The 27,898-nt window shown below is 40.2% G+C and overlaps 2 protein-coding genes across 3 annotated transcripts; both read right to left on the minus strand.

Annotated features, from left to right (window-relative positions):
* Positions 1–935: 935 nt before the first annotated feature.
* gabrr2a (gamma-aminobutyric acid type A receptor subunit rho2a) lies at positions 936–11,411 on the minus strand. Its single transcript, XM_062469753.1, has 9 exons — positions 10,883–11,411; positions 9,910–10,016; positions 4,146–4,213; positions 3,536–3,759; positions 2,625–2,707; positions 2,240–2,380; positions 1,981–2,133; positions 1,651–1,859; positions 936–1,371 (listed from the first exon to the last, which is right to left on the minus strand). The coding sequence occupies exons 1-9, from the start codon at positions 11,008–11,010 to the stop codon at positions 1,042–1,044; spliced, it is 1,443 nt and encodes a 480-aa protein (XP_062325737.1). The 5' UTR covers positions 11,011–11,411; the 3' UTR covers positions 936–1,041.
* On the minus strand, positions 5,150–27,373 carry rragd (ras-related GTP binding D). 2 transcript variants are annotated; one of them, XR_009931385.1, is made up of 9 exons: positions 27,022–27,373; positions 25,485–25,777; positions 24,265–24,464; positions 23,692–23,806; positions 22,068–22,210; positions 19,571–19,719; positions 17,726–17,863; positions 16,882–17,644; positions 5,150–5,161 (listed from the first exon to the last, which is right to left on the minus strand). XR_009931385.1 is itself a non-coding variant. In XM_062469759.1 (8 exons), exons 1-8 carry the CDS (start codon positions 27,158–27,160, stop codon positions 17,562–17,564), a joined length of 1,260 nt encoding a protein of 419 aa, XP_062325743.1. In that variant the 5' UTR covers positions 27,161–27,373; the 3' UTR covers positions 16,779–17,561. The 2 variants fall into 2 exon arrangements, 1 of the variants encoding a protein (XP_062325743.1); XM_062469759.1 differs by lacking the exon at positions 5,150–5,161 and having other exon boundaries at positions 16,779–17,644.
* Between the last annotated feature and the right edge of the window lie 525 nt (positions 27,374–27,898).

Raw genomic sequence — 27,898 nt, forward strand, 5'->3', positions numbered from 1 at the left:
GTGGATTAAAAAAAATCTTATACATGTCGGTAAAAAATTATACAATTGAAAAATATTAAACTTAAGACATGCTTAGTATGGATCTCAAATGTTTCATAATATGTTCTCTTTCTTCGTGTGCTTAAAGTACATTCATTTGTAGAACGTCACAAACGTAATTTAGCCAGCTACAAACATGCTTGAAACTGACTGGAAAGTATTTTGGTAGTGGTAAGTGTACACATACAGTTTCTTTACTATTTTGTTAAAGCAGAGAACCAAATTAAGGATTTAACAGCGTTTTACCACTGCAGGAAACCAGCAGTGATCCGCAAACACGTTATAGTACATTACTTACATTACATAATTACATCACTATTTGGTGACACCTTTTCCCACGTGAAGAGAGTTAGTGCACACCCTTCTGTCAAACACTGCACTGAAATAGACTGGTGATGTGGTATGTGGCCAAATAGACTTGAACACAAAGCAAACAACAATGCTTTATATAAATCACCGGCTAAACGACAAACTGACAGTACTCAGAGATTAATAGCAGTACGGACAAAATAGCTTTTAAACACTACGTGATACCATTTTGCAAAGCTTACTCAGTCACGGCAAGAAATTCACAATAGCAACAGCGGTTGAACAATTTAGCTGGCAGTCTTTGTCTTTTTCACTTGGTTAAGTAGGAGATGTTGTCACTGCATTCATAAACGCCTTCACAGAATGTAGAAAACTCTAGGAGAGATCCTTAGACATCCTCAACTGGTTTTCCAAACAGAACAGTGCAAAAACTGAAAACTGAAAATGTATCTTGTCTAAAACTACAGATACTGGAGTGTGCATTTATTTTTATATTAAAAGTCTGTGCCTTCAACTTCCTTAAGTACGAAAGGTTTGAAACTGGGTCCTTGTCCATGCAACATTGAACTTGACTCCAAAACGATTAATTAATGTTTCTTCTTCAACGTACTGTTGGTCTTGCATCCCAAAATGTCCTTATAACGTTATTCTTTTTCAACTCCCCTCAGCTCTTTACAGTATTAAACATCTCTCTCAGCAGTAAACGGACCAATAGATGAGATTAAAGAATATGTAGGATCCAGGGAATAACATTCTAGAGTACTTGTCAATTGCATGAGTGTTTTGAATGATGTTCAGGGCCCGTATGCCTTTCTTCTTGGTAGTGGTTGATTCACTGCTCACAGATAAGTGGACAACCATGTGCTCTGGTTTCTCAGAGACCTCATGCATCTCCTCCGGCTCCTCCTCAGGCACCATAGGGTCCTCAGTGTAGCCTGCCAGGCTGTTGGTATCAGCCTCGCTGTAGGTGCCATCCAGCATCATGGTGCGTGTCTGCGACATGCCACAGGTGCAGGGTATAGACTGGACAAATGAAAGAACAGGAGAAAAAAAGGAAATAGGCTATGGAGATGAAAGGCATAGAACAAAACTGAATATCCGGCAATCTGCTTGTACAATGAAAAAATGCGAGGTTCAAGCTGACATATTGTTGTGAGGTCCACAATTTTACAGAAGCCCAGAAAACTATATTTGCATAAAACGTGGACAGACAATTTTATTACACTGTACATCAAAAAGTTTACACTGAAGAAAGAAAGACTGACATGTCATTACATGTAATCTAGCTCTCAAGAGCATTACCTGTGACCTAGCTCGCTCTCGTAGCTTGCGTTCTCGCCGGTCTTGAACGGTGGACAGGTAGTTGACAGCAGCGTACTCCAACACAGAAAGGAAGACAAACACAAAGCTGACCCACAGGTAGATGTCCACAGCTTTAATGTAAGAGACCCTGGGCATGGAAGCGTTGACGCCAGTGATGATGGTGGACATGGTCAGCACGGTGGTTATACCTGGACCACGAGGGAGAGGGGGGAGGTAAAGAACAAAAGCAGCAAACGTCACACAGTACTCTACCAAAGTCTGCTGTAGTGACGCTATAGTATGGATCCTGCTGGACAACAATGATCATACCCAGGGAGACTCTGGCAGGCACGGCCCTGCGATCGATCCAGAAGGACACCCAGGACAGCATGACCATGAGGGTGGCGGGAAAGTAGGTCTGGAGCAGGAAGAAGAAGATGTGGCGCCGCAGGGTGAAGTTGATGTACAGACGGTTGTACCAACCTGGACAGAAACATTTTGATGTCAAATGATTGACCCTTTCCTTCCATTCGACAGTTTTTAACCTCCCACCCCACCCACAAGTTTGGTGGCTGTCAAGCGGGTATACCAGTGCTGCTGTAGAAGGCTAGGCGTGAAGTGGTATGGAACTTCTGGATGAGGAACTGAGATAGAGAGATCTTATCATCCGTGCTCAGAGATTCATCCCCGCTCTTCCAGTACAACATTAGATCCTCGTCCGTATAGGCGTCTAGAGGACACCCGCCCCCCCAAAAAAGAGACCATTACTGACTGTTATGGCTGACTCTTTGTACACACTGTTAAAAGAGAGTGACTGAAAAATGAAAATGACGTGTTAACATAAATGTACGTGATTCAGTAGGAAGGTATACAAGTGGTTTTATTTGTTAGTTTGTTCCTATAAATGAGTCTTAATGGTTGACATATCACCAACTTTTTGGGGTTCATGTATAGTACAAACAGTCAACACTCACAGCTCTCAAGCTCCAAGGAGCAGCTCTGGGAGTCCAGAGGAAAACGGCTAAAGTCCATATTACAGGCTGCCGTTACTGTCACCCTGTCCACAAGGAACAACAGAGATCCATTATACCACACAGACCATACTGTAGAAGTAATTGGTAGCGTGACACCATATAATCTACATCCTTTTGTCAACAATGGCCTAAGTAGAAAATAACATTGTTATTAATATATGAATGGGTTTTTGTATTAAACCAGTCACGTTTTTGTTTTTGGCTAAGAGCAGTTGTAGGCTGGACTTTTTGCTGAATGCAATGTTCTTTTACCGCATTGATTTTTAAAACATCAAATCAAGTTTGTGTCTATCTGGTGTCCCTGATTGGGATTTGGATAGCTTCCAATGATACAACAGTGACCCCTGCAATGCAGCCTGACAGAAAAGAATGGGGCCACTTTTACCGATAGTAACTCGTAAGATTACGTCATTTCAGATAACTTTGTCTGGGACAATTATTTCAGTTATTTGAACAGTACAATGTAAAAAGATCAGTCTTTATACTGGAAGTAGACCACACTAAGGCCCAATTTACTTATTTTTTTCATGGCATCAAAACCTTTCCACACAGATGTTTCTAATTTTAACATGGAAGCAAAATGCAAATGAGGGGTGACAGCCTACTTCCTGTATCAAGCCTTTTATTAGTATAGGCTTACATAAAGGCTTGGGAGAACAAGTATTCACATATTTTAAACTTGAATGGGGTTGTCATTTGAACATTGATTTGATTAGATTGTCATTCCAGTAGTGTTGCAATTGTACAGAAACTATACATGCAGTTAGCTGTGTATTGTACTGCAGACACATCAGCCCTACCTCTATTTGGCACACATACAGACACATAAACACACGCTGACCCAAACCCACCTGAGGCTGTAGAGGACATGTCCGTCAGGAAACACCCTCAACATGATGTTCTCTGTGGTGGTGTCATGTATGAAGGAACGCTTGGAGTGGACGAAGAACACATCAGGAACCCAGATCTTTTTCACCAGCCGCCCATCAAAGGTCATGCTCTTGTTGGTGGTGCTGGTGAAGGACAAGCGCTCGTCCTTCCAATAGTGTCGCAGGTACAAGGTCATGGTAAAGTCCTATTGGAGAGAAGTAGAAAGGGAGGGGTTTCAATCAGTTACCAAAACCCAACAATTTGACATTAAGTCTACATCACAGAGCAGTGTTTAGCACATGTGGAGCACTAAATCTACCAGCGAATGATTCATCTCTTTGCACTCTATTCAAGCTTGTTTTTATTCTCCTTTATCCCTTTTTCCTGTCCTTTATCATTATGTAACACCAGACAGTGGGTGATGGACATAATTATGGCCATCTGCCTGGTAAACAAAAGCTTTCCCAACATCTTATATTAAATCACGAGGGATTTACAAAAAAAAACAATAAATACTTATGTATTTATTTTATGCGATACATGCTATCATGTTCACATTGCTCACAAGACAAATTATGTTTATTTTCTTACCATATCTACTTCAGAGATACTGTCCAAGCTTTCTACTTGAACGTCCACTCCAACAGGGATAGCGGGGCCTGGAAAATGACAGCACACATTTAAAAGAACGGTGACATAACTGATATATAATGAACATAACATTGATGGATAATAGATGGATGCTGAGTGGGAACCATTTTGGTATGCAGCGCCCACAAAGGGCTTACATTTGCCCCACTTCGAGTGAACACTATTTTGGCCATGTATTTGACCCACTTCTACACTTTTTGTGTAGACTCTAGGCCAATGTTCTTGCCAATTAAGCTGTCTAGGAGCAAGGGACCACTTCAAATTACACATGTGAACACAGTAAGCATTTGAGCTCAACAAAGTAGGGCAGCCAAGCACCCAAAACCTCTGGGTCATTTTGAGCTTAATAGTTTGCAGTGCTGTTGCTCAACCCAAAGGGGGTGCTGATGTAACACTTTAATCCCTAAGAAAATTCTAAATCAAAGTCCACACACAAGCCTTGGTTAAATACCATTCAAAGTATTCCTATCTCTGACACTGGTCTGGGAAGTTCATCTTGATCCATCCCTACACCACTAATCACTCTCAACCTCAGTGGAATGAGGATAACAGCACTGACCCTCTTACAAAGCGCATCTACAAGGGTGTGCATCAACACATAGATAACACAGGTCTCGGATTTGATGTTCTACACACGATTTGTACCACTTTACTTCACTTATCTCTGGAGTCTGTAATCCAAAGAGATTAATGAAGATGCTGAATGCTAGATTAGAGTTCTGAGATCAGAGTCTAGGAGTGGCGAAGGGATGTATATGTTGACAGTTTGGGATTACTCTTCAATTGCTTTGACAATGACACAAGCTATCACTATCTGAGAAAACCACTCAAATCTGTCGTCACACTGAAATTAATACTGTACATTCTTGGAGAAAATATCCACTAACATATGTTTCTAAGGGAGGTTGAAATCTCTTTGCTGTCTTTGAAGCTTAAATACTTCATGTAAAAAAATCCTCTTTTTTTTTTTTTACTATGTCTTCACTATCAATCAAAGCATCTGTACAAAAATGAAATATCAAAGTTGCTCACATTGGCAAATGGAAGATACGCCTATTAACTTTTAAGTGGAAGCAATTACAGGCTAAGTGCTTTGTGACATGATGCCATTTCCCATTTTGCACCAGTGAATAAAAAACAGCTACATTAAAGATTGAACACTTGGCAAACACATCTACTCTCTAATTTACATCTGAAGCACATATACAATTATAAGAAATGGCTATGGGAAAATGATAGACTATCAAAATGTTGGATGTTCATACACTTTATGTGGGTTGTCAATTTTCTAGTCCAGTGTATCCATGTTAGGAAATGGTAAATGTATATTAATAGGAAGATGGTTCAATAACTGCGTGATAGCAATTCTTGTCAATCACTTTAAGTAGCCTTCAGCATATGGTATGCTTTATGTATACGGTATTATTTGGTGTGTGTCATGTTGTGAAAGGAATACTGCTGGCTGCAACAAATTCCTGTTAACCCATAAATATTCAATACATGCTATGGTCAATGGCAGAGTGTGGAAGCTTCAATGAGAATTACATGTTCTATTACACAACAGAAGGTCTTACACAATGTTTCTATTGTATTCTTACATCTCCCATGGATAAATCTATGATTCTCTCACATAGGCTGTATAAATTCTATTAGAATTTCCCTTTGGCATTTTTGTATTAATTGGTTGAGTAATATCCCTTATTCAATTGATTAATATCCAGTTACCCTTCTGTAATGTTAGAGAAACATGAAAGAAGTCCATGATAGGTGCATTTTCAAGTTTTACTTATGAATAAATATAAATACAGTATGTATAAATATACATACTCTCTTGCTCTCTTATAGGGATGTGAACCTCCTGTGGTGCAATCAATACTATATATTTTGAATCAGCACACCCCAGTGTAACAGTGTGTGTAATTACATTGACCTTGGTGGGAATTGCCCCAAATCTCTATACTGACCTTTACTTAAGTTAAATCAATTGTTTCTGGTGTGAAGTTGTCAATAAACTGTTCTCTTTTCAGAGTGATATTTCCATCTTGCCAGTGTAAACTACCATGCAAATAAAATGGCTTTGTAGAACGAGTAGATGGTTATTACCAGGAGTATAAGACTTCCAGCATAAGACTATCTACTGTCAATTTGAAATGAAAGGAGATGCTTAATCTTAAATAATTAATACGATTTGAGAATGAATGAATCAAGAGCTCATAATATTGACATTCCCACTTGACTTAACATGTATATTATATATATAGTAAATTATATACAAATCATGTCTATGTGACTCTATTGACTGAGGGGGCATGAAGACTCTGAAGTGCTATATTCATTAGGTTTTCAGTTCAATGAATAGTAGCCGTTAGTCCACCTTTTAACCATAGTTTTTGAAACCAAGAGGTCAAATGGCCTCGTGTTGAAGGACTGAATTGGATACAGAGATTCACTTCAAGCACACTTAATCCTCTGAAGGTTAACACAAACATTGCTGTAAGAAGTCTTTAATAACCCCCCAATGACTCTTGGGTGTTACCCGCATTCATTATAATGTTATGAGTTGTGGAGGGGTCGACTAGATAGGTAGACCAATACAAATATTTGAAGTATTAATCAATAGCAATTACAGGTTTAATGTCTTAGACCTAAAACCTAAAAACAATTGGAGTAAATCTTGTGTGTCTGCAGGTGTCACTGCTTTGGTGGAAAGTATCGCTTCCTCCTGTACTTGCAGTACCCAGGTTTCTACCTTAGATACCCTGGATGACAAGCTCAATTGACCACTTCTCATGAACATCTTTTTAGCCAGCTACAACACCAAAACGCAAGCAATCTCAGGGTGCAAGTGGGACGGATTTCTAATGAAAAACACCTCAACTTGGTTACATAAACAATTATGAATTATGTAATTCTACATCAATGGATGAATTTATTGGTGACCCATACTTTTTCATTGATATTAATAACTGAGCGAGTATCCAGTCTCCAGTGTGTACAGAGCATAACAGCTGTTGGCAGCCCCCACCCAGACTGAGGATTGGTGCATGTGCTAATCCATGCAGTCACACAGAGAAACCTCTGGGTTCTATATCATCGTCTGCTAACAGCTAGGCTACTCTAGGCTATGCCAGGCTAACATAAATGTAGTCAAAACACTATGCTACAGTAGCAAGCTTCAACCTAACTTTGTTTGTTTTGTTGCTAAAGCTTTAATCAGTATTCACGGATGGATGGGTTAGCCAAAGCCAAAGGTGTTCATATAACATTATTGGCCAATGCCAATACCAACGTTTTGACATTTCTGTAACATCTATTACAAGTGGAAATTCTGTTGTCCTGATCCGAAACTTATGTCCAGCTGAATTGTTTTTATTGAGTTCTCATTTTACAACAAAGGAGTCTTCCATTACATTAACTGTCATTGACACATGAAAAACGTTATCCTATTATGGGGTTAGCATGAAGCCTTTTCAGACACCTCAATGGGTCGCAAGTAATTTGTAATTTTTTATACTGATTAATAAATGTTTTGCCAATAATCTGCCGATACCAATTGCTGGCCGATAATTGGTGCATCCCTACAGAGAATTGTAATAGCTCAGGTTGTCCTCCTGATGGCACACCTTGGATGCAGCACGTCACTGTGGTGCTTGGTTGGGGCCATTGGCCTTGGCTTTGGCATTCATAATGTTTTGCATTGGCAAATGCATGTCATGAACTACAGGATCTCCTGCCAGTCGGAAATCAAATCTCTCCACATACACAGTACAGCAAGCTTTTCATTTGGCCCTAAATGACTGGAGGTGAATGGGTGCATTCCTTTGAAGTAAGGAGTTTCATGATACTATCTGGTAATTGAATCTTCAGACCAAACATCAAACTGATGTTAAGGCCATTCCCAGCAGGCTGTTTTATTATTTGTATGAACCAAAATCCCGGCTAGACCTTGGTACTCTTTCAAGACTCACAATCAACATTCTCCCAACATTTCTCCAAAAGCAATTTTATTTAATGCCTACATTGCTTTGGGTAAAATCATCTCTGGCTAGTAATAATATGTTGTGTGAGTGGACCTGACATTCGAACTTTAAAGCCCAATAAATCCCTCAAATAAAACAATTCTGAAAAGTACACCACCACTTTAATGCCTAGTAAACATATCAGAATTGTGCTTGCTTATCTCTCTATATACATACTATAAATTATCCTGGGGATACTTCTTTAGGCATTGATTAACAAAAAGCTTAATGTGTTATCTTAGCCAGGATTAAGAGTAATAGTACACCCATGCATTAGCAAGAGTCAGCCCTCTCCTGCGGCTTATTCCACAGATCCACCTGTAATGTATGTGTTGGTGTGCATGTGCAGCAGGAGTGGGTTTACATTTGATCATCAACATTACACACACATATACAGACAAGATAGTGCCCCATGACATGCATACATAAGCTTTACACTTCCCAGAAGGCTTCACTTTAAAATTCAGTCCTAGTCGGACAGAGAACACCTCATCTTGAGCAAGCGGAGCCAAGAATGTTTTCTTCACTGTAGTTTGCATGTTAAACTGGTCCACAGTAGCTGTCATGCAGTACAACAGGCACATCTGCACTCTCTCCTGTCTGTGTTCTGTGTAAGCTTTTCAAAGTAATGTGTTTGGGTCCATGTATGCATTATTTTTTGGAGAAATTGTTTATAGTTTTACTCAGGCTATTTACAGCCCGTTGCGCTGTGACCCCCTGCAGTTTATAGACCCAATGCTGTCACAGGCAGAGACACTCAAAACAATGACACACTTTCGTCAGCTGCTCCAAACAAGGAACATGCTCAGAAGAACATCAAACAAAAAAAACACACTTGTTCATTCTTTTCTTTATTTAATTTTTTGGGGTAAGCTAGCGTTGGCGTTCACTTAATAGCACATCAAAACAGCATAAAAGAATTTGCTCTACCAAGTTTGATTATGAGTTTGCAGTGGATTTCCCAACTGGGAAGTTGAACTTTGTAAGCACAAAAACACAATGTGTTATCCTTGAGCTGTAGCTCACCTGAACTCATTGAGTGATATGACTTGATAGTCCTCTGATTTCAAACACTGGTTCACAGCCTTTCCAGAAGCACAGCTTGAGCCTAGAACAATGAAATTTCTGGCAAGCCGACTTCTGTCTGTACTCTCTACACAAAACACAATTGTGATTCCAGTCAGCCTACTGTAGTACTGCACAAACAACTACAATGGGCTGCAGTGTATAGGTCTGTCTGACGATCTGTAGGGTGGTGACCATTTAGAAAAAATAGCCCAAGAAGGTAGAGTAGAAAAATCCATCTGAATTCTGATGCTATAACATTTTGAATTGCTTCAGAAGACACTGTGGCAGCCTTATAAAAGTTCGAGCTAGCCATGGAGAAGAGAGCATGTTCAATTGACTCTCCCTGATAATGGAGCAGTCAAATGTTAACTGCTGTATGGGGTGACAGAAATGAATTTAGAAACAGATTGAAGTAGCACTGGGGCCAAGAATGTGGTGATAGAAGATCACTAGAATCATTACAAACTTCACATTATAAACTACACCATCCTACTTCTCATTACTCACGGAAAAGAGAGTGTGTGCGTGTGTATGAACTTATGTATGCCGGCTCACGCTGGTGTTTTTTTCATTGTGTTTGTCTGTTTGACTCGAGTGACATTAAAAACCAAACATACCTCCGAATGCTGGTCTCATGGTGAAATCATGATCATCTACTTTCAGCAGCTGCTCTGTCTTCAGCTTCCGAGATTTCGTCACATCTGGAGGCTTCTTTGACAATGAACTGTTGGGAGAAGACCTGTCATAATTAATGCCAATAATTGACAATTAATTCGACTTGATAGCAGCAACACTGATGACGTTTTTGGAGGTAGTAGGCCTATCCTATAATCCAACACGCAATTTATTTGTGTAACATTAATCAGTGGCTAAAACTTCCTGTGGAGAAAGTGCCGCAAAAGTACGCGTTTTGTAAACACCAAATAATTCGTGGCCCAAATAGATCTAGACTACTGCATGTGGCATTCATTCATAATGTGGATTCACGTCACTCTTTATGAAAGCTCCGTTGTACGATTTCTATACCACCTGACGATTGTAGGCCTTTAACTCCGCTGACAGAAGTGCCTGAACGTGCCTGCGACACGTGGCTATCTAGTGGCGATAAAGACATGCCAGCCAATTGCCAAGACCAGCTATTGACAAACAAAGGCACTCTTCTCGCCGTCTGGGTCATGGTGAATCTGAACCCCCAGTAGGCGAGTCCTATTTAGTCTTCCCTGCTCATGACATCAGTCTGTTTAGTGGCCTTGCGTCATTGGGCCAATTTGTTCATATATCTTAGATAGTAACTAAAAATCATCATCACAATCATCATCGCCATCATCATGATTTTACAGTTTATCATTCAGGGTTTACTTACACAATGTAACACAATACCGCTCGTATATGGTAAATTACACATTTTCAAATACAGCTTCAGTTGTTGCGATCACTTTATTGTACAATATTTTTAGTTGTTGATTTCATAATTTCTTGCACAACATTCACATAAAAACGTAGGCTATAATAAAGTGTCAAATGAAATAATTATTTTTTTTTGTCCTTAATCTTCTGTATTTTGAAAGCCAACAGTGCACGCACACTTACGTCCCATGCTTTTGGTTCTCCACGGTTCCAGTCCATCTCCTCACACGATGTCCGTGCCTACGGCATTCCCCGGTAAAGACGATACAAAGAAGCAAAGTCGAAATCAGCGGTTTAGTTAAACCCGGCATTATGCGCTCAAGCTTCGACTTCCACAAACAAGTCCGTAAGCACCTTTCTGCCCATGCTCCGTTGTCTTGAAAAACCAGCGCATATTTGTTCAAAGGAATCCGTGCGCGTGTGCTTCGTAATTCATTGCCATCTTCATATAGGCTACGATTTGAATACCACAGTTTGTGATCCTACACTCCTAACCGCTTCCAGTTGCCATTGGCCACTGGTTAGCAACTGCACAGCTGTTTGGAGGCGTCCAGTAGTTCCCAACCACATGGTTGGTCACCACTGCTAAGCGCGCACTCGGAGATAAAGCTCCGAGTCTCACTGTCCACAATCACATGCTTGAACATTTTTGGGGGGATTAGACTACAAGTAGCCTAAGTAAGTACAACTCAATGTTCAGTGCAGGGCTGCAAAAAAAAAAAACAAGAACAAAAAAAAAATTCCCCTTCTCATGATAATAGCCGATTTTGTGCGTATTCGAGTGGGAAGTGTCTTGAAACACGTTTACCAAAATCTCATCGTATCAACTCATTTAACATTTCTTTCATTACTTAATGAACTGCAGACCAACGTAGACACTTGTAGAATAGGCTTATTATATCAAGACTCATCAACGTGTTGCTATTACATTTTTCAACATTGAGCGGAATGGTTGTCATTAGGTATTCTCTCAGAGTCGCCAATCCTTTCGACAGCCTGCAGTTGCCTGCGGGACATCCACGGCGGGGCTACGGACTCCATGCTGGGAAGTGGGCGCTGTTGGAACTGCAGGGGGTTTCAAGCACAGACCTGCAGGAGAGCATATCCCGAGGAATCATGACCTCGTGAGCGCGCAGAAGCAGCAGATGGTGTAGTTTGATGTGTTTTGCTCCCACTCACTGCGCCCACTCTGTAGCCCCCTAGAAATGCAGGTTATCCGGGATTTCGCTGCAATTCTCGCAGTGCTCCACGCCCGCAGTCACCCTCTGTCATTGGTAAACAGCTTCTGAGCTGGACTCACGCCAATGCCGCTTAAGGAGGCGTTACGTAAAAGTTGGTCTGGCCTCCCCAAATTAAACGAGGAGAAATCCCGTCAGTTAGGCTACTTTAGCCAGCAATATTGCTGTCAGTCCTGTGAGTAAAATGAATAAACAATCCACTTTCCACAGAGAAAACAAAACTAAATTGCACATAGACTACAAATATACAGTCTATAGAACTGTGAACAGTGATTTATTTGATAACCTATTGATCCCCGCTCTTAAGGAAGATGTGCAATAGACGTGCTCTTGCAAGGTATCGTGCCAATGTTCGCCCCGCACTGGGGTCGAACTGCCACCTCTGACTTCCCGAGCGCCACCAATACCAACTACGCCAACGAAAAGCCATCACTTCGTCGACGTGATCGGCCTGTTACATGATGAGTGAGTTTCACCATACACCGGCTACAGATGGGCATGTGAGACTTGTGTTGCTGGTATCCTTATCTGCAATGCTCTCTGTGCACCTAAGAATCATCATATTTAATTAATGTCTTTGTTAAAGAAGAAATAACATGGGGAATGTACAGGTATAAGAAGGTTATGTCTCAGTTTCACACTTAACCCAAATGAACAGCCCCTGCCCATCAAAATGTAAGCACTACCCCAAGCTTTCCCCTCCTTTGTGTGCCGTTTGTTCTTAGAGACCCAGTATACATGGTTATAAACTAAGTGTAAATGCCTCTTTTAAAACTAGAGGTGCTGTTGATATAGCTCTGTTGGCACGGACAGGGTTAGCACTACAATGACTCCATGGGTTAAAATTGGAAAATGGCACCTGTTTGAAAGTAAACCATGGAAACAGGATGCACCCCAGAGATAAGAAAACTGTAGGCCAGCCCATATGGCAGTGGGATTAAAAACATTTTATTGCATTAAATAATACAATATCATAAAACAGGGATCAGCTCCATATAATGCCACCCAATTTACCCCAATTTACACTAGTTGCCAAACTGTACATTACACAACAGTGTGTCAACAGCTCATCAGGTATACACAAATAAGCAGCAGAAACGTAAGCAGCAGATAAAAAGCAGTTTTTAACATCTCAGTCATGATCAATATGTGATACTTTTTTCTGTATATTGAAAATATCGACGGGTCTAAGTGAATGCACCTCTCTTATAATATGAGATTAGATTGACAATGTAATGTCTTGAAACTTTCAATGATAGCAGAACTCTCTGGCAGCATATTTCTAATACGAATGTGCTCATCTCAAACTCAGTTACAGCATGAGTCGAACCTACAGCCTTGGTGTTGTAAGCATACTCTTTCAACAGAGCTACAGACACCTATTGTTTTGTTCCTCCATATTTGGCCGACAATTCCCCTCCGAGCACAAGTAATTGCATGAACAAAGCGTTTTCGATTCATCTTTTGAGGGTAATGTGTGAAATTACACATCCGCCGTTCTAAGGGAGTTCTGATGATGAAAGGAGGAATTTTCATATCTGTGCCGATGCAGACTTCTGGACGTATCTCTTCAAATATGCACTTGATGTCTAGTTGCAATCACACCACAGTCAACAGCCACTTGAGCATTCATAAGCACGTTAGGTCTCTGAAAAAGTCATGTTTTTTTCAGGACAGTTTCATCACTATTGCATCCTTTTATTGTTGTGTTCTTATTTTCTGTGTTCATCATGTGTTTGTGTTTATAATTCTGTTATATCCTCTTAACACTGCTCTTTGTGCTCCATATGGAACTCGTAGACATTTCTTCAATCCACTGTTATTCGTCAAAGCCTTAAAGCTTTTTGTAAAACATTTTCACTTGTTGCTGGATCAGCAGAAAGACTGGCTCAAAAGTGATACTTTATCTTTAGGCTACATTAGAATTTGGAAGACAACACCAAGGGCCTAGAAGAGTGGGCTGGCTTGTGTATCTGGGGAATAAACAGTCTCTGTTTGTGTGGGTTGAAATCTGGGGAATTCCCATCTGATGCATGCCCACTGGTGGGCAAAAAAACAAACATTTACACTACTATGTATGAATTACAAGATTTTACAGTGCATCTCACACATACATGTTGGATATGTCATGACTGATTAGTTCATAGAATGTGATGTTCTGTCTGTGATGTCTTTACTTTATATGACTTCTCAGTACTTCTGACTTGAGTGCAATACTCAATATACATGACAATATGTGCACAATCAAAGATATTATATCAATTTTTAAATGAATTTGATGATGGGTAAATTATTTGGGAGATATCCACTCCTATTGCAGGGGAGTGGATATATTTTTCATCATTTTCGAGTATGAGTCAAAAGTCCTCGGTGCGTATGAGATCAATAACAATAAGTCATGCTATCTGTGCAATCACACCACTGTGAAATCGACCCTTGCTGTGAAGTATACCGCGAAGTAGTTGTCAAAAAATGTGCTCTGATCACAAAAGACCAAACAAAAAAGATTTCGATTTAAATGATGACAACATACATTTATCGTAATCAAAATTATGTATTTAAGTTGTTGATCTGCACGTAATAATAGATCACTGTTATGGATAGACATACTAGCTTTATGTGGATTCCAGCTCCAGACAAACCAAATCCACATAAAGCTAGTATGTCTATCCAAAACAATAAAAAGGGCTGTAGAAGAGCTCAATCTGATGCTAGAGACCCAACCCAAGCACCCATAGTAACACTTCTCTTGGGGTTGAGTGCCGTTACTGATTCCGTAAGAGTGTTGTTATGTGTAACTCATGTGCAGAGTAATTAGCAATCTATCAACTACCAAACTATCTATATGATACATGTTCCTCTACTTTGGCAGTTCTGCTTTGATGCATGTAAGACACAACTGGTAATGGATGCAGAGTAATAGTTCATCTTGACCTTTGGCACATGCAACAAACACAAACATCTGTTGATTGCAACTATTGATGACTGTAATCTGATCTTTTAATCCTGGGTAAGATGATGTGCTTACTGGGCCATAAATCCACATATATATCCAACCTAGAAGAGACTGAAACACTGCAGTGTGTTACTTCAGCTCAATGGGTGTTGAAACAAGGTTTAGAGCAAAAGACACAGTGAAGTGGAAAATCTGCATGGCACATTACGTTTCAAACCAACAGATCATATATTGATGTTCAAGATAGCATCCACAATGTTCATACAATAGATGCTTCAGTCATATCCAATAGATCCATAATATACAATGCATTACATTTACCTTTCATTTATGTAGCAGACACATTTAACCAATGTGATGTAATAACGCAAATAAAAAGTACAGCAGCAGATTTAGGTTTGTGCATAGTCTCAATGGTATTTTGGTGATCAGATTCAAGGAGCTGTCTATTAAAAGGAAACAACATCTTACTTGCTTAAATGGTTGGGGTTGAACAGTACGTGTTGCTCAAATTGACATTTGTTTGTGTTGCTAAACTTTCCCCAGACAGCAAATGAAATGAACACCTGTTTGATTTGATCATCGTTTTCTAGTTGCATGGAAACTCTTCCATTTTGGATTGCATTTGTTTTAGCATTCTGGAAGGTGCCGAACTTTCGTTTTACTTCCAGTCAGGTATCACACTGTAAACATGGTGTTTGTGTGATCTAGGACTATCTTTATATCCTGACAGTTTCGAAATAACCTGGTGAATCCTCACATCTGCACTTGTGCACACACATATGTGTAACACACACACACACACACACACACACACACACACACACACACAATAAAGCAAAAACATCTCTACCATTGCACCATCCCCCATCCTGGGTGGTTGTCATTCCACTCTCTGCACTTGATCAGGGCTCCTCTGGAGCACTGAAACCTATATGGAGAAAACATCTAAACTGCTCTTCACTCTCTGCAGCTGCATTCACTGTGACAGCACTGAGCGCCTCACACCATTCCATGGATCTGAAGCTCGTGAACAAAGAAAGACATGGTTTATTTGTTTACTTGTTAGGGTTTACTTGGCCTGCATCATATTTTAGTCCCGTCTCGTCCCGCCATGTTGTAACAACGAACCGTCCGCTGAACCGACAGGAAAAGCCGGGAGATAGCAGATGGGAAGCTTTCGGCCCAGCAAGGGGGGATTATAATTCTAAACATCAAATTGTCTTACGTAACACATTGTAGAGCAGGCGACTACACACACACTGCTGTCCAGTGAGGAGCAGCTGTTACGCAATCCCATGGTGACCTAGCATGGGCACCCACACAGAAAATGCACACACATCCACCAGTGCCCCACCTGAGGAGACAATATGCTGGGGGATGACACCCAAGGTGTGTGTTACAGTGTGTGTTCAGTATGCCTCTGTATCTGACGGATATTCATGTCAGAGCTGTCAAGACATCACTGTGCCCTTAGGAAGTGAAATATGACTTATCAATGTAAGTTATTTAGGGTAAATCAATTTCAGTGAGTTGTTTGAGCCACAAACCAAAAAAGTTAAATAAGTGTGAGCAACACTCCTCAAACCTGTCCACTCAACACCTTTTTACGTACAACAAGGTAATACTATACTGTCACACCGCCATTTTATTCTAATCGCCGAAAGCTGTTTTGAACCCTTTCAAAATCAACCATCAGCTTGACAAGGCACTTCAAGGTAGAACATTGCTAGGATGTTTCTTGTTCAAAAGCATCTCAAATTGCTCATCTTTGTAGTGTCCTTGGAAGTGTACACGAGTCATACAGGAGGTGTTCAGCAATGCACTGGTAGAGAAATGTTTATCTTTGCTAACATCAATGGTGTAATCAAGGCCGACACCAGACTCCTGTGTAAACAAATGCAACTTTATTGTTGAACAAAATAAACAAATAAATAAATACATTGCTTCAGTAAAATGTGTAAAGTAATAAAATGGTGTAAAAAAACATTTTTGTGGAGGGGGGTTAATGAAGGCAGACTAAACCCCTTTAAAGGTCAACAAGGCATAGAATTGTTTTGCAACAATTAAATATACTTTATTGTGGCATCTGGGTGACATCACTGTCATGAAATAATATAGTTATGAGTCTGACTAAAATGTATGATTCATGGCTAATTACTGTTCACTAAGCTTTGGTAACGAGGAATAACACAATTTCTGTGTATAAAGCACCATTCAAATGATGACAGCAATTGCCGGTGATAATGATGTTGGATAAAATTAAACTAAATCCTTACAGATGGCACTTGATGTAATGTGTGACTACATGGTAAACAACAATGGAAGAAACTATCATGAAAATCTATCAACACACCAGGAGATTTTAGTAATATTCATATGGCTTAAACATGTTGATCAATGGTAACACAACATACATGATACATGCAAAGAGCTTTCCGTTTTGGTATGATGCCATCCTTTGGCAAAGTGGTTCCTTTAAGTGCAGAATGGCTAATTTCAGTCTTTTACTTGGATAGTTTTTTATTATAAAGACCCATCCATATTACTTTTACAATGACTCAGTAACAAATACAATTGGGTAATTTTGTCCTTAAATGTATAAAACTATAAAACACAAGCTTGCCTTAGTATGGGTTAATAAAAGTCAACTGTGACAATCAGTTTTTCAGACGTCAAACATGTGGGGGTTGAGAGTGAACCAGGTGAGCCAGTGAGAAACCCCCAGAACAGCAGGATAGAGATCATCACCTATCACAGCAGAATGCAGGTAAATAAACATGGATGAATGACATGTAGCATCACCAAGGGGAGGTTTTCAGTGAGGGTTACCGAGGACTCCATTGGGCGTGGCCTGCTTGCTCCACCTCCTCTGGCTCAGGAGCTTGCGGTTCTTCTGCACCTTCACGCGAACGTCAAACACTTCCTGGATAGCTTTCTTGAAACAGTGGAAGTTGTAGTCGATGAGTCCTAAAATTTTTTTATACAAATAGACTGAGTTACTGGTATGCAACTGGAGCCAAATACTGTAATTCTAAGTCAAATAAAGTTACACTTCCAAAACGCATTTTCATCCCATACACATAGAATAATTTATGTCACTGACACAGTGATGTTCATTTTTATCCATTACATCCTAAACAATACTTCCAAAACATGGCAGACACACGTTACTATGCAGCCTTCTTGCAAGTCTCATATCTAATGGACTCATGTTAGCTTCTATTGATAAGTCTTTTGTTCAATTCATTTGATTAAGCCCCCTATCACAGCTGAGGATCTCTATTTATGCTGGAGCACATGCAACATGGGTACTATATGGGTACTACTGATCGGATTCCAAGAGATCCCTGTCTTTTATGTGAACAGAGTTTAAAAATAACATGGTTGAATAGTAATTGTCTGAGAGCACTTTTTTCAAAGGAATAGAGTGCTAATGCGAAGAGCGTAATGGTCTTTTACTGAATATTTTTCCTTTTCTTAACTTTACAACTTTTATTTTCGGGGGTATAAATAACAAGTGATATCACTTGTATAACATGCTGTGTCTTGTGCCTCAGCTATTCATTAATGAGTTAAATCTATGCATGGTAATTACAGTGGCCTTTTAGCACCCCACTGGATGTTTTGACAGAATGACTTTGTGCCTAATTGGTGAATAGTTGTACATGCTGTCTTCTAACAAAGACAAAAGGTTATAAAATAAAAAGTTGTTACTTGTACTTGAAATGACTTCTATATTAGGCATATACATATGGAGTTTAAGAACAAAGAAAATGATAAAGTATACTCATGCTTTGCTTGCATTGTCTATGTCGAGTACAATTTTTTTTTTATTCCCCCTTGTCGCCAGCATGTCTTGAATGAGTTCTACAAAGCTGCAATGTCTATCAATATGTGATGTGATGACCATCACATCATGAACAAGACCTATTCTTAAGGTCCCAAAAGTTAAATCGGTCTTAAGGAAAGGCCACTGTTTTTATTTTAAAAGCGGACTTCCTCATCACCTGGTTGAAAATAATGGCTAATAAACTGGATGCCCTCATGACACAACACATCACTGCGATCGAGACCAAACACAACACAACATAGTTACTTCTCCATTGTACATACAGTACATGCAAAGTATGTGTCAAGACTGCACCTGCATGTACACTATATGACATGAAAGGGGTTTCATTCAAAGCAACTTTTTCTTTTGTCACATAAGGCCTGTCATCTCTGCTCCAGTATCAGGGCTTCCTGCGCCACTGCAGAGGCTCAATCTCCACAGGGGAGGAATTGACAAGTTAACCACTTGAAAGGGAGGGGGGGGGGGGGGGGCCGCCTTTGATCACAGGTACCAAGCCTGTCAAAAGAGGGGGAGGAAACCAAACGAGAGATTGTGCCCATGGAGGAATTGGCTCTCTGACTGTGGCACACACGTGTGTCGCTACGGTAATCTTTCATTCTTTATCTCACTCTCTCAAACACGCACGCACACACGTGCACACACGTGCGCACACACACAAACAAACACACACATACTGAAAGCAATGAACTTCAGCTGGCTTAATTATAACCATATTCTTTCAGTCAACTACACTTGAACCCTAAACCTGTTCCTCTTAAATCTAGAGACATGTTGGAAAATTGACTTCTGAAAATAGTCTCTTCCACTGGCTTGATACTGACCTTTCCTCTCAAAGCTCTCCTCCCTGAGGAAGCAGACCAGGGCCAGGAACTTAGTGACCTCCTTCAGATACATGACCGTGGTGTTGTTGAGGTGGATGATGGCCATGGACTCCTTATCATAGGGCTGGCCTGCCTCCTCACCTGTGAGACTGGATGGATGGATGGATGGAAGGAAGGAAGGGGGAGAGAGGGGAGGCTGATTATTAGAATAATTAGTTTGAATTAATATGCCGGCGCTGGAACAGGTGGACTGGATACCATGGTTCTTATCAAGGTTGTGGTTGTTGATAATAATGTATTATCTTCATTTTAATTACATCAGAAAGCTGAGAACACTGAAATGGAAGGGACATCTTCCATTGGATTTTTATTCAAAAGACAAAGTTTTATTCTTCTCGTTATATAGAAGAGTACTCCATTATCCAAACTCACTCAAATTCAGAATCTTCTCAATGTTTTTTTATTTTCCCTTGAGAATATTCCTAGTTACAGTATGAACTATTGTGAGAATATCACCCTCCAAAGACAATAATTCTCTTAACTTGTGAAACTGGGTCATTCTTGTTAGGGGAGATGACTGGGAATGGATGAGACGAAATGAAGTGTTGGCCTCAATGTTCGCAACACAAAATATATAATCAATGAGGGCACAAATCCACCCACTTGCTTTTGAGAGGTAGGTACATTAAGATCTGCATATTCTTAGGCACACCTGAACAAGTCAAACTTCACAAGGTGCAACTCAAAGCTGCATATTTAATTTAAAGTTATTTTTAAAGGACAATATACATCGTATCCATGACAACTGGAAGGAAATGTCATATTTTAATGACAATAGATATTGGCATTTCAAAACTAAAATATATTCATACCTGTTACATTAATTGAAAAAAACTGTTCGTTAAAAAATAGCACGCAAGAAAAAGAAACATTGTTATAGCAACAGATGACGGATCAAATGGTAATTATCAAAATGAATAAAAGCCCTGACTTAATCCCATGCTTTCATGGGCTTTGGGGCGGAATGCAATGGGCATATGCAAGCTAAGAATAGTTCCTGCATTTCACTGATTTAAAAAAAGAGAGCTACATTTCCCTGACCCATTACACAGCTTGTATTTATCATTTATGAAAAGAGCAAGATAATTCTCGAACAAGGGTGGAATTGCCATGGATAGGGAAAGGATATTAATTCTGGTGGCCATGGGACATTGCTTTGCCATTGAAGGATGCTAAGTGATTTGCATGCCAAGTTGTTCACATAAGAGGGGCCTTGTGAACCAAATGAGGTGTAAAATATTCCATTTGCTAAACCCTCTAATTAATGTTAATAACTAAACTGCATTGTCATGATAATGATGGCAACTTTCAATAAATTAGGACCACTTCTAATCAATTTGGACAAGCATATTGACAGCACATACACACAACATTACAATTCAACACACACACACATTAACATGCACACAATATCATATCTCACTCTTACCTTCTCTCTCTCTTGCTCACTCATACAACATAACATGAGCCCATCTAGAGTGTGTCAGTGCCCTAATACAACTTCATTAGTTGATGCCCATGGCCCTTCAACAGCTGTCGAGGTTAAAAACTCATTCACCTGAGGCTCTGTTTGGCCTACTTCCATCCCAGACCCCCACAACCCCCAGCTGTGCAGCCAGTCCGCTTGCAGAGCCAGCGGACCACAGTGCCACGACATAGAGGAAGGCTGGGTCGAGTTAAGGTCGATGGGCCCCGAGGGCGTGAAATGGACATTGGAGTGGGTGACCTCAACTTGTTTACATCCCCTAATGGCTACAAGGAAGGAAGGGTCGGTGCAGAAATTCCAACATTTGGCAGATAGTGATGTACATTTTGTTCCGACGAGAAGCGGGATGAGGACCATGAAGGCTGTGAGGAGGTGTGATTTAAGCTGCTGTTCCGGTCTGGTGTCCTGGCAACAGGACTCCAAAGCAGCAAAATATGTTTTTTGGGGGTTTAGCAACTAATTGTCTTTCTCAAAGTTGCCGTGAGTGGTTTCTTGAGTTTTAATTGCAGTCCTCTATCATCTCCTTCCCTTGTTATAAAAAGCTTTTTAGCACTCACCATTGTCAACAGCTAGCATAGTTGGGGATGATACAACAACTGGACGTTTGAGCACTGGAACTTTTTTTCTCTCAAAGAAGTGAAAGTCAACGAGAGCAGTTGAAACAGGGAGGTGCATCTATATTAGAGGCCTAATTACATTCTCAGCTGGAGAGAGATTGAAGGGAGAGAGCACACCATGGACAATGCAGTGGATTCAGGAACATCATGGGTTTTAAATGGAGCAAAAGGTTTACTTTTCATCAGCAAAGGATTTAAGGGAATAATTCCAGGGGATATTCCATATATAATCAGAGGGGTGGATATGACTTCAGGTAGAAGGAAAAGCTGGGGATTCTGACATTTCAAGATCAGGAGGATGGAGTTGGGGCATTGGTGAAGTCGCCTTGCTCACCCGTAGATGCAGGAGATGTCGATGACCACATCGATCATGTCACAGCACAGCTCGTAGGTCTGCATGTCCACTGGGCTGCTATCTGTTGCTATGTAGATCTTGCTGACCACGTCAAAGAGGAAGGCCTTCTCGATGCCCGAGTTCTGAGAGAGAGAGAGAGAGAGAGAGAGAGAGAGAGAGAGAGAGAGAGAGAGAGAGAGAGAGAGAGGTGAGTAAAAGAAAAAGAACAAGAAAAAGTTAAAGAAGTAACAAGAGAGCAAATTAAGAAAGACACACAGATGGAGAAACAGAGAGAGAGCAAAAGAGATTAAGAGAAAGACAGCAAGAAAAGCAGTGATAAGAGATATGGAGAGGGTATAGAGGGAAAAAGTGAGAGATTGAGAAAGCTGAAGGAAGAAACTTTTTTTTATTCCAGCTGAGATTCCTTCACTTCCATCTTGCTATCAAGGTCATCCAGGGCCCTATCCGCCCTCATAAATTCACAACACTTCCAATTAAATTTACATAAGCTCAGCTCCTGAGAGTCGGCTTGGGAAGGAAGCCCTGAGTTTCTCTTATTTTTCCATTAACTAGAATCTACTCCGAACATTTGTCCATATGGCTATGGATATTAGCATGTGCTCCATGAAACATTGCAGATGTATTGTGATGTACTTAAGTGTCTCTGACTTCTGTATGACTAACTATATGAGCAAAGCCTATATGAAATTCCACTGTATGATTAAAATGCAACGAAAAGTGCTTTCTGTTTTGTTCATTAAGAGCAGAATTTTATCCTACTTAGGTATGGTCTTTGAGATTATTATAAAATGTATTTCACTCATGGATGAAAATATTTATTGATCAGAACTATCCTTTCTTTGAAACTCCCATGAGAGTTAAGATTTTCAAGGTCTTTTCCACTTCACTACTATTTTCGCTAATACATTTGCTAAGTGTGCTAGCTGTGAATGCTAACTAGTGAAGCTGAAAGTTGAACTGCCTTCACTGAACTCAAGACACAATTACATATTTACGGTGTGAAGAACATCAAAGTACTTGAGAATAGAAAATCAGTATTTTCAATGGACTCAACTGAATAAACACATATATTAGGTTTCCTAAGAGCTTTTCATCCCTGTTCCTGGTGAGCTAATTTCTTGTAGGTTTTCTGCTCCAACTTAACTTTTGACTAACCTGATTCAACACATTAACCAGATAGTTATTAGAATTAAATGTGCTCATGTATTGGAGTGAAAACCCACAGGAAAATAGCTCTCCAGGAAACAGGTTGGAAACCGCTTGATTACTGTATACAGAACCCAGAGAATATCTTTCTTTGTTTAATGCTATATATGTATCTATATATGTATCTATAAACAGATTGCTTGTGTACTGCACTCAAACTCCACCTCAAGTCCTATCATTTATTACACCTTACTGCCACCTACTGACTGTATACCTAAGTGCAAAATGTAATTGCATTTTATGGACAAGGTCATTTACACTTAAAGTCATTAGCGATCTAGGCTTTATACTATATTTATAACTTTGTCATATAATTGAAGCAATTGGTTGGCTAAATTCTGAGGTGGTGTTTGGAAGGTGTGGTGGGGCTCATTTTGGGCATGTGTACTGTATTCACAGATATGAAGATGTTCAGCAGGTTCTCCAAGGTGGGCAACTGGGGTATGAGTTTCTGGACCACCTTACTGAAGGCCTCGAATATGGAGTGGTCGTAGATGCTGGTCAGGTAGAAGCTGGAAAGGGGTTGGGGGTAATCGGATTTTACTACAGATTATAAAGGGACAGGTTAAAGTAAAATACATTTATTTGTCATATGCACATTATAGCACATGTCATTCTGTGTACAAGGCAAGGCAACAGCCACATGGTAGGAATAAAAATACAAAAAGAAAAAAATTAAAAATACCAGAAAGTGGCACCAGCAATAAAAAGTAACAACAGCAATAGTTCACCCCAAAATCAGAAACACAGAAAGTAGAAAAAAGTATTTTAGATTTTATGGGGAACTGTCCCTAAGGTAAGAGGCTATTTGAAAGAAATATCAGTTTGCAAGCATTGAGAATTGTTTTTGTCGAACTACTTGGTCTTATTTGGTTCTATTTTGATGAATAGGCAGTATACAGTGTGAGTAGACACATACTATTCATAACTACCCCTTCAACCATAATGGCCAGAAACGGCCCCAGCTCACCTCAAATGTATCTTCTCCAGTCCTGCATCCGCCAGGTCATCGTTAGCCCGTTTGTGGATGTCCCTCTGCTTCTCTATCTTGTGGTCATCTGAGAGACCGTCCACTTTGTGGATGAACACCTCAAAGTTGATTTCTGGGTTGACCTTGTAAGCCCGAGTGACGGTCAGATGAAGACGACTCAAAGCCTCCACATAGTCATCCTAGCGGGGAAACAAGAAAACACAGTCTGGTTATTCTGGCAGCAGCTGGTTCTCTTCTCTTTTCAATGATGCCACATCTATGGTGGTGTTTATGATATTCTATGCACCCTTCCTGGAATTTGCTTCTGAATATGTCTGGAATTTCCCTTGAAATCAATAAAGGGAATTGAATGGAAGAAATCATATCCTTGAAACAATTATGCTTATCAACATTGCCAGTAAAAATCCTGTCAAATAAAGTCAGTGCTTCTAAAGAGGATGGATGCATTATTAGAGCAGTGTAGCGCCCAGCACACCTGGAGATGTGACGGGGACACCAGTCTCTAACTAGCAGGTAGGATTACACAGCCCATCACGTCATCTAAGTCAGATCTGACCCTTACAAACACAGTTTTGAGGACAAACTTGGGTTTGAAAGTGGTAAAGTGCAAGGGAATATTTTTACGTGAATATTTAAATGAAATGGTCAATTATATGTATGAGAAAAAAGTTCTTCATTTTAATACAAAATACGTATGCTGTCTCACAGGAAGCACAATCAAAAGGAATAAATAAATATTTATTTATTTTTGTTGAAGCTCAAAGTGAGATGCTTGTGTTTTATCAAAGAGAAAAGCACCACAACAGAGACCAGAGCGAACTTGCATTTTAAAAGTGCAATGTCGGATGCACAGATGCAACATGTTATCATACTATATTGTGTTTCTTTTTTATATATCTTAAGGGCTTTAGATGCTTTTCATATATTTACTGAATTGGAATAGTGATACGTGGTACACACTCTTAACTGGTCAGCCACCAGGGTGCCCGATATTGTTGTGTTTTTTTTAAGATGTAACCTATTTTATGAAGAGGGAAAGGTGTGAGTTTTTGCAACACATTTTCAACTGATTAGCAAAAACATCAAGTTTCAATGCTCATTGCACTTATTTTGTACCATAAATTTGCCAAAAAACATATTTACACAACTTAAACAACACTCATCCAACACCCTGCCCACCCCTTTAACATGCCCCTCACCTGCGAGTCAATTACGAAGATGAGCGCGCCTGTGCCTCGGAAAATCATCTCGTAATCAAAGGTGGGGTCAAAAAAGTCAATCTGTCCAGGGAAGTCCCAGATCTGGAAGCTAACAAAGGAGCTGTTGGAGACATCCTCGCGGCAGATCTTGTTTGTGCTCTCCAGGAACAGAGTCTCATTGGGAGACATCTTGTGGAAGACCACTTTCTGGATGGAGGACTTGCCGCTACGTCGCAGGCCCATCAGCAGGATACGCGGCTTCACCTCCCCGCTCAGGGGGTCCTCGCTGAATACTGGGGGGGAGGGGTGGGGGCGGGTTAGGCTTGACTAACTCTCGGTTGGAGATTCTGAGCAAGAAAGTATGTAGTTTAGTATCTAGGTATGAGGCAAACATACAGAGTCCACCATAATGGTTGGAACAAAGACATTTGTATTTCTTGACTTTCCTCTGTACTCCACATAATTAGATCTATAATCAAACAATTCAGAAGTTGTAAAAGTGCACACATTTTTCATACATTTTGGTTTCAACTTGTAGAGATTACAACACCTTTTAAAAGAACACTATGCAGTTTGGGATAGGGAAAAATATGCTAATTATAGTTGTCATATGTAGTACATTGTTGCATACAGTATATTAAATGCAACGACTGAAGTCTGCAACTCATGGAATCACCAGGTGCAACATTATTTGGCGATGGCCTATTCTACAGCCATCTTCAGCTTCTGCATAGTTTTTCACCATTGCTAGAACACTAAAACCCATTCTCTGAACCAAAATGCTGAAAATAAAAGTTCAGCTAGTAACCCTTTGCAAATCTCACCCACTCTTCCTGCGGAACTCTAAACACATTCTGATTCAATAACACATTTTGCCCTGTGATGCACTTGAGTTGTCAAATGGTAAACACGGAATATATATAAACAAATAAACAAAACTATAACACAGTGGTCATGTGACACTGGCAGTTTGTGTCATGTTTTGTCACTGAGCACATATTCACCATGCCTCTTTTATTGCAAATGTGATATTGAAAGTCAATAATAGTTAACTTAATCAAAGGGCAACCACTTAATCCAAGGGCAACCACTAAAATATTAGTCCATATTTTCAAGTATTAAATGAAGTGTGTAACACGTACACAGACTGAGATTACTAATTGTGCAGGGCTAATAGCACTACTCCTTGCATCACTTCACTGACCAATGGTTCCATTTATGGTAGAGCACATTACAGTCTACGAGCACAACACAACGCCCACAAACTGCATGTCACAGTGTTAACGCCATCTCGAGCCTGTAATTGAAGTAATATGAGGGAAATACTAGCCCAACTTTTGTCACGAGGCACCCATTGGCAGTATTCAAATTATGTCTTGCAATTCTTTAAAACAGAAGGTAAAACATATAAATTACGTCAGCCTCCATTCGACTCGGTTTTAAAATATAAGGGCAATCACAACAAGCTCGCAATGGTTCGGCTACTTATCATTTGCTACATTGTATGACCTTCCTCGTGAGATTTAAAGGTTCATACCTCCATCTTCGCAGCTACAATCAAGATCTCCGTCAGTAAATGTGTCAAAATCGTCGTCATCGTCGTAGTATCCCGTTGCCAAAGCCTCACCGTCCCCATCGTCCTCCTCGCCATACTTTGCAATCCCCTCACTTGTCATTTTGAAAAGTTTTTAAGCCGTTGACGCTGCCCAACTTTTTCACATTGTCACCTGATATGTATGAACCATTATGAACTTTCACCCCCCTTTTCCTCCACTCAAGCGGACTTGCATACCAATCCGCCCGCTAGAGAACTCGCAGAACACTGCAACAATCCACAGCTTTCAGAAATATTGGACGGACCAAACGAGTTGTCAGGTGACAGAGACTGAATTTTCAACTTGATATAATCCTCCGTCCATTGCTGAACCACTAGCCTACAGGCTACATGTTATTAAAATATATGCAATAGTTTGTAGACTACTCAGCTGGGACCAGTGCAAGCTGGGGCCAGTAGGCTATGGTGTTTTAATGCACACGCACTTGTTTTTATTTGGAAGTGACCGGGGGCCTGCTCCATATTATTTGTAGCCGGTTTAGTCACATTGGTAGAGCAGAGATGGATCTGTTTGGATCACGGCCACGGGCCAACGTTCAGGAGTGCCTAATGGTTCAGCTCTCACAGGCCAACAGCTTTATTGTAAGCCTTACCTCTCTTGACCGTCATCCTTCCCTTACTAGCTGGTGAGATGAGGTCGGAGAGGTTGCTGTAAGTAGTTCAAACCCATTTATAGTGCATCCTTTATGCTTTGTGTCCCATAAGAAAAGTATTTTCCCATAAGAAAAGAAAAAGCTAGGTGACAGGAACCTAAATCCCCGCTAGGGGAGTTTAACTGCTGCACTTCGAATTCACCTCT

This window comes from Osmerus eperlanus, chromosome 9, assembly GCF_963692335.1.
Source record: "Osmerus eperlanus chromosome 9, fOsmEpe2.1, whole genome shotgun sequence".
Classification (NCBI taxonomy): Eukaryota; Metazoa; Chordata; class Actinopteri; order Osmeriformes; family Osmeridae; genus Osmerus; species Osmerus eperlanus.

Coding starts and splice junctions, on each gene's coding strand:
- gabrr2a (XM_062469753.1), bottom strand. CDS start 11,010: ATGCCGGGTTTAACTAAACCGCTGATTTCGACTTTGCTTCTTTGTATC. Junction 2,134..2,239: donor AGCCTTCTACAGCAGCACTG/GTATACCCGCTT, acceptor GTTTCTGTCCAG/GTTGGTACAACCGTCTGTAC. Junction 1,860..1,980: donor GCCTGCCAGAGTCTCCCTGG/GTATGATCATTG, acceptor CTCGTGGTCCAG/GTATAACCACCGTGCTGACC.
- rragd (XM_062469759.1), bottom strand. CDS start 27,160: ATGACAAGTGAGGGGATTGCAAAGTATGGCGAGGAGGACGATGGGGAC. Junction 25,778..27,021: donor TTGTAGCTGCGAAGATGGAG/GTATGAACCTTT, acceptor CCTCCCCCCCAG/TATTCAGCGAGGACCCCCTG. Junction 22,211..23,691: donor TGCTGAACATCTTCATATCT/GTGAATACAGTA, acceptor TCTCTCTCTCAG/AACTCGGGCATCGAGAAGGC.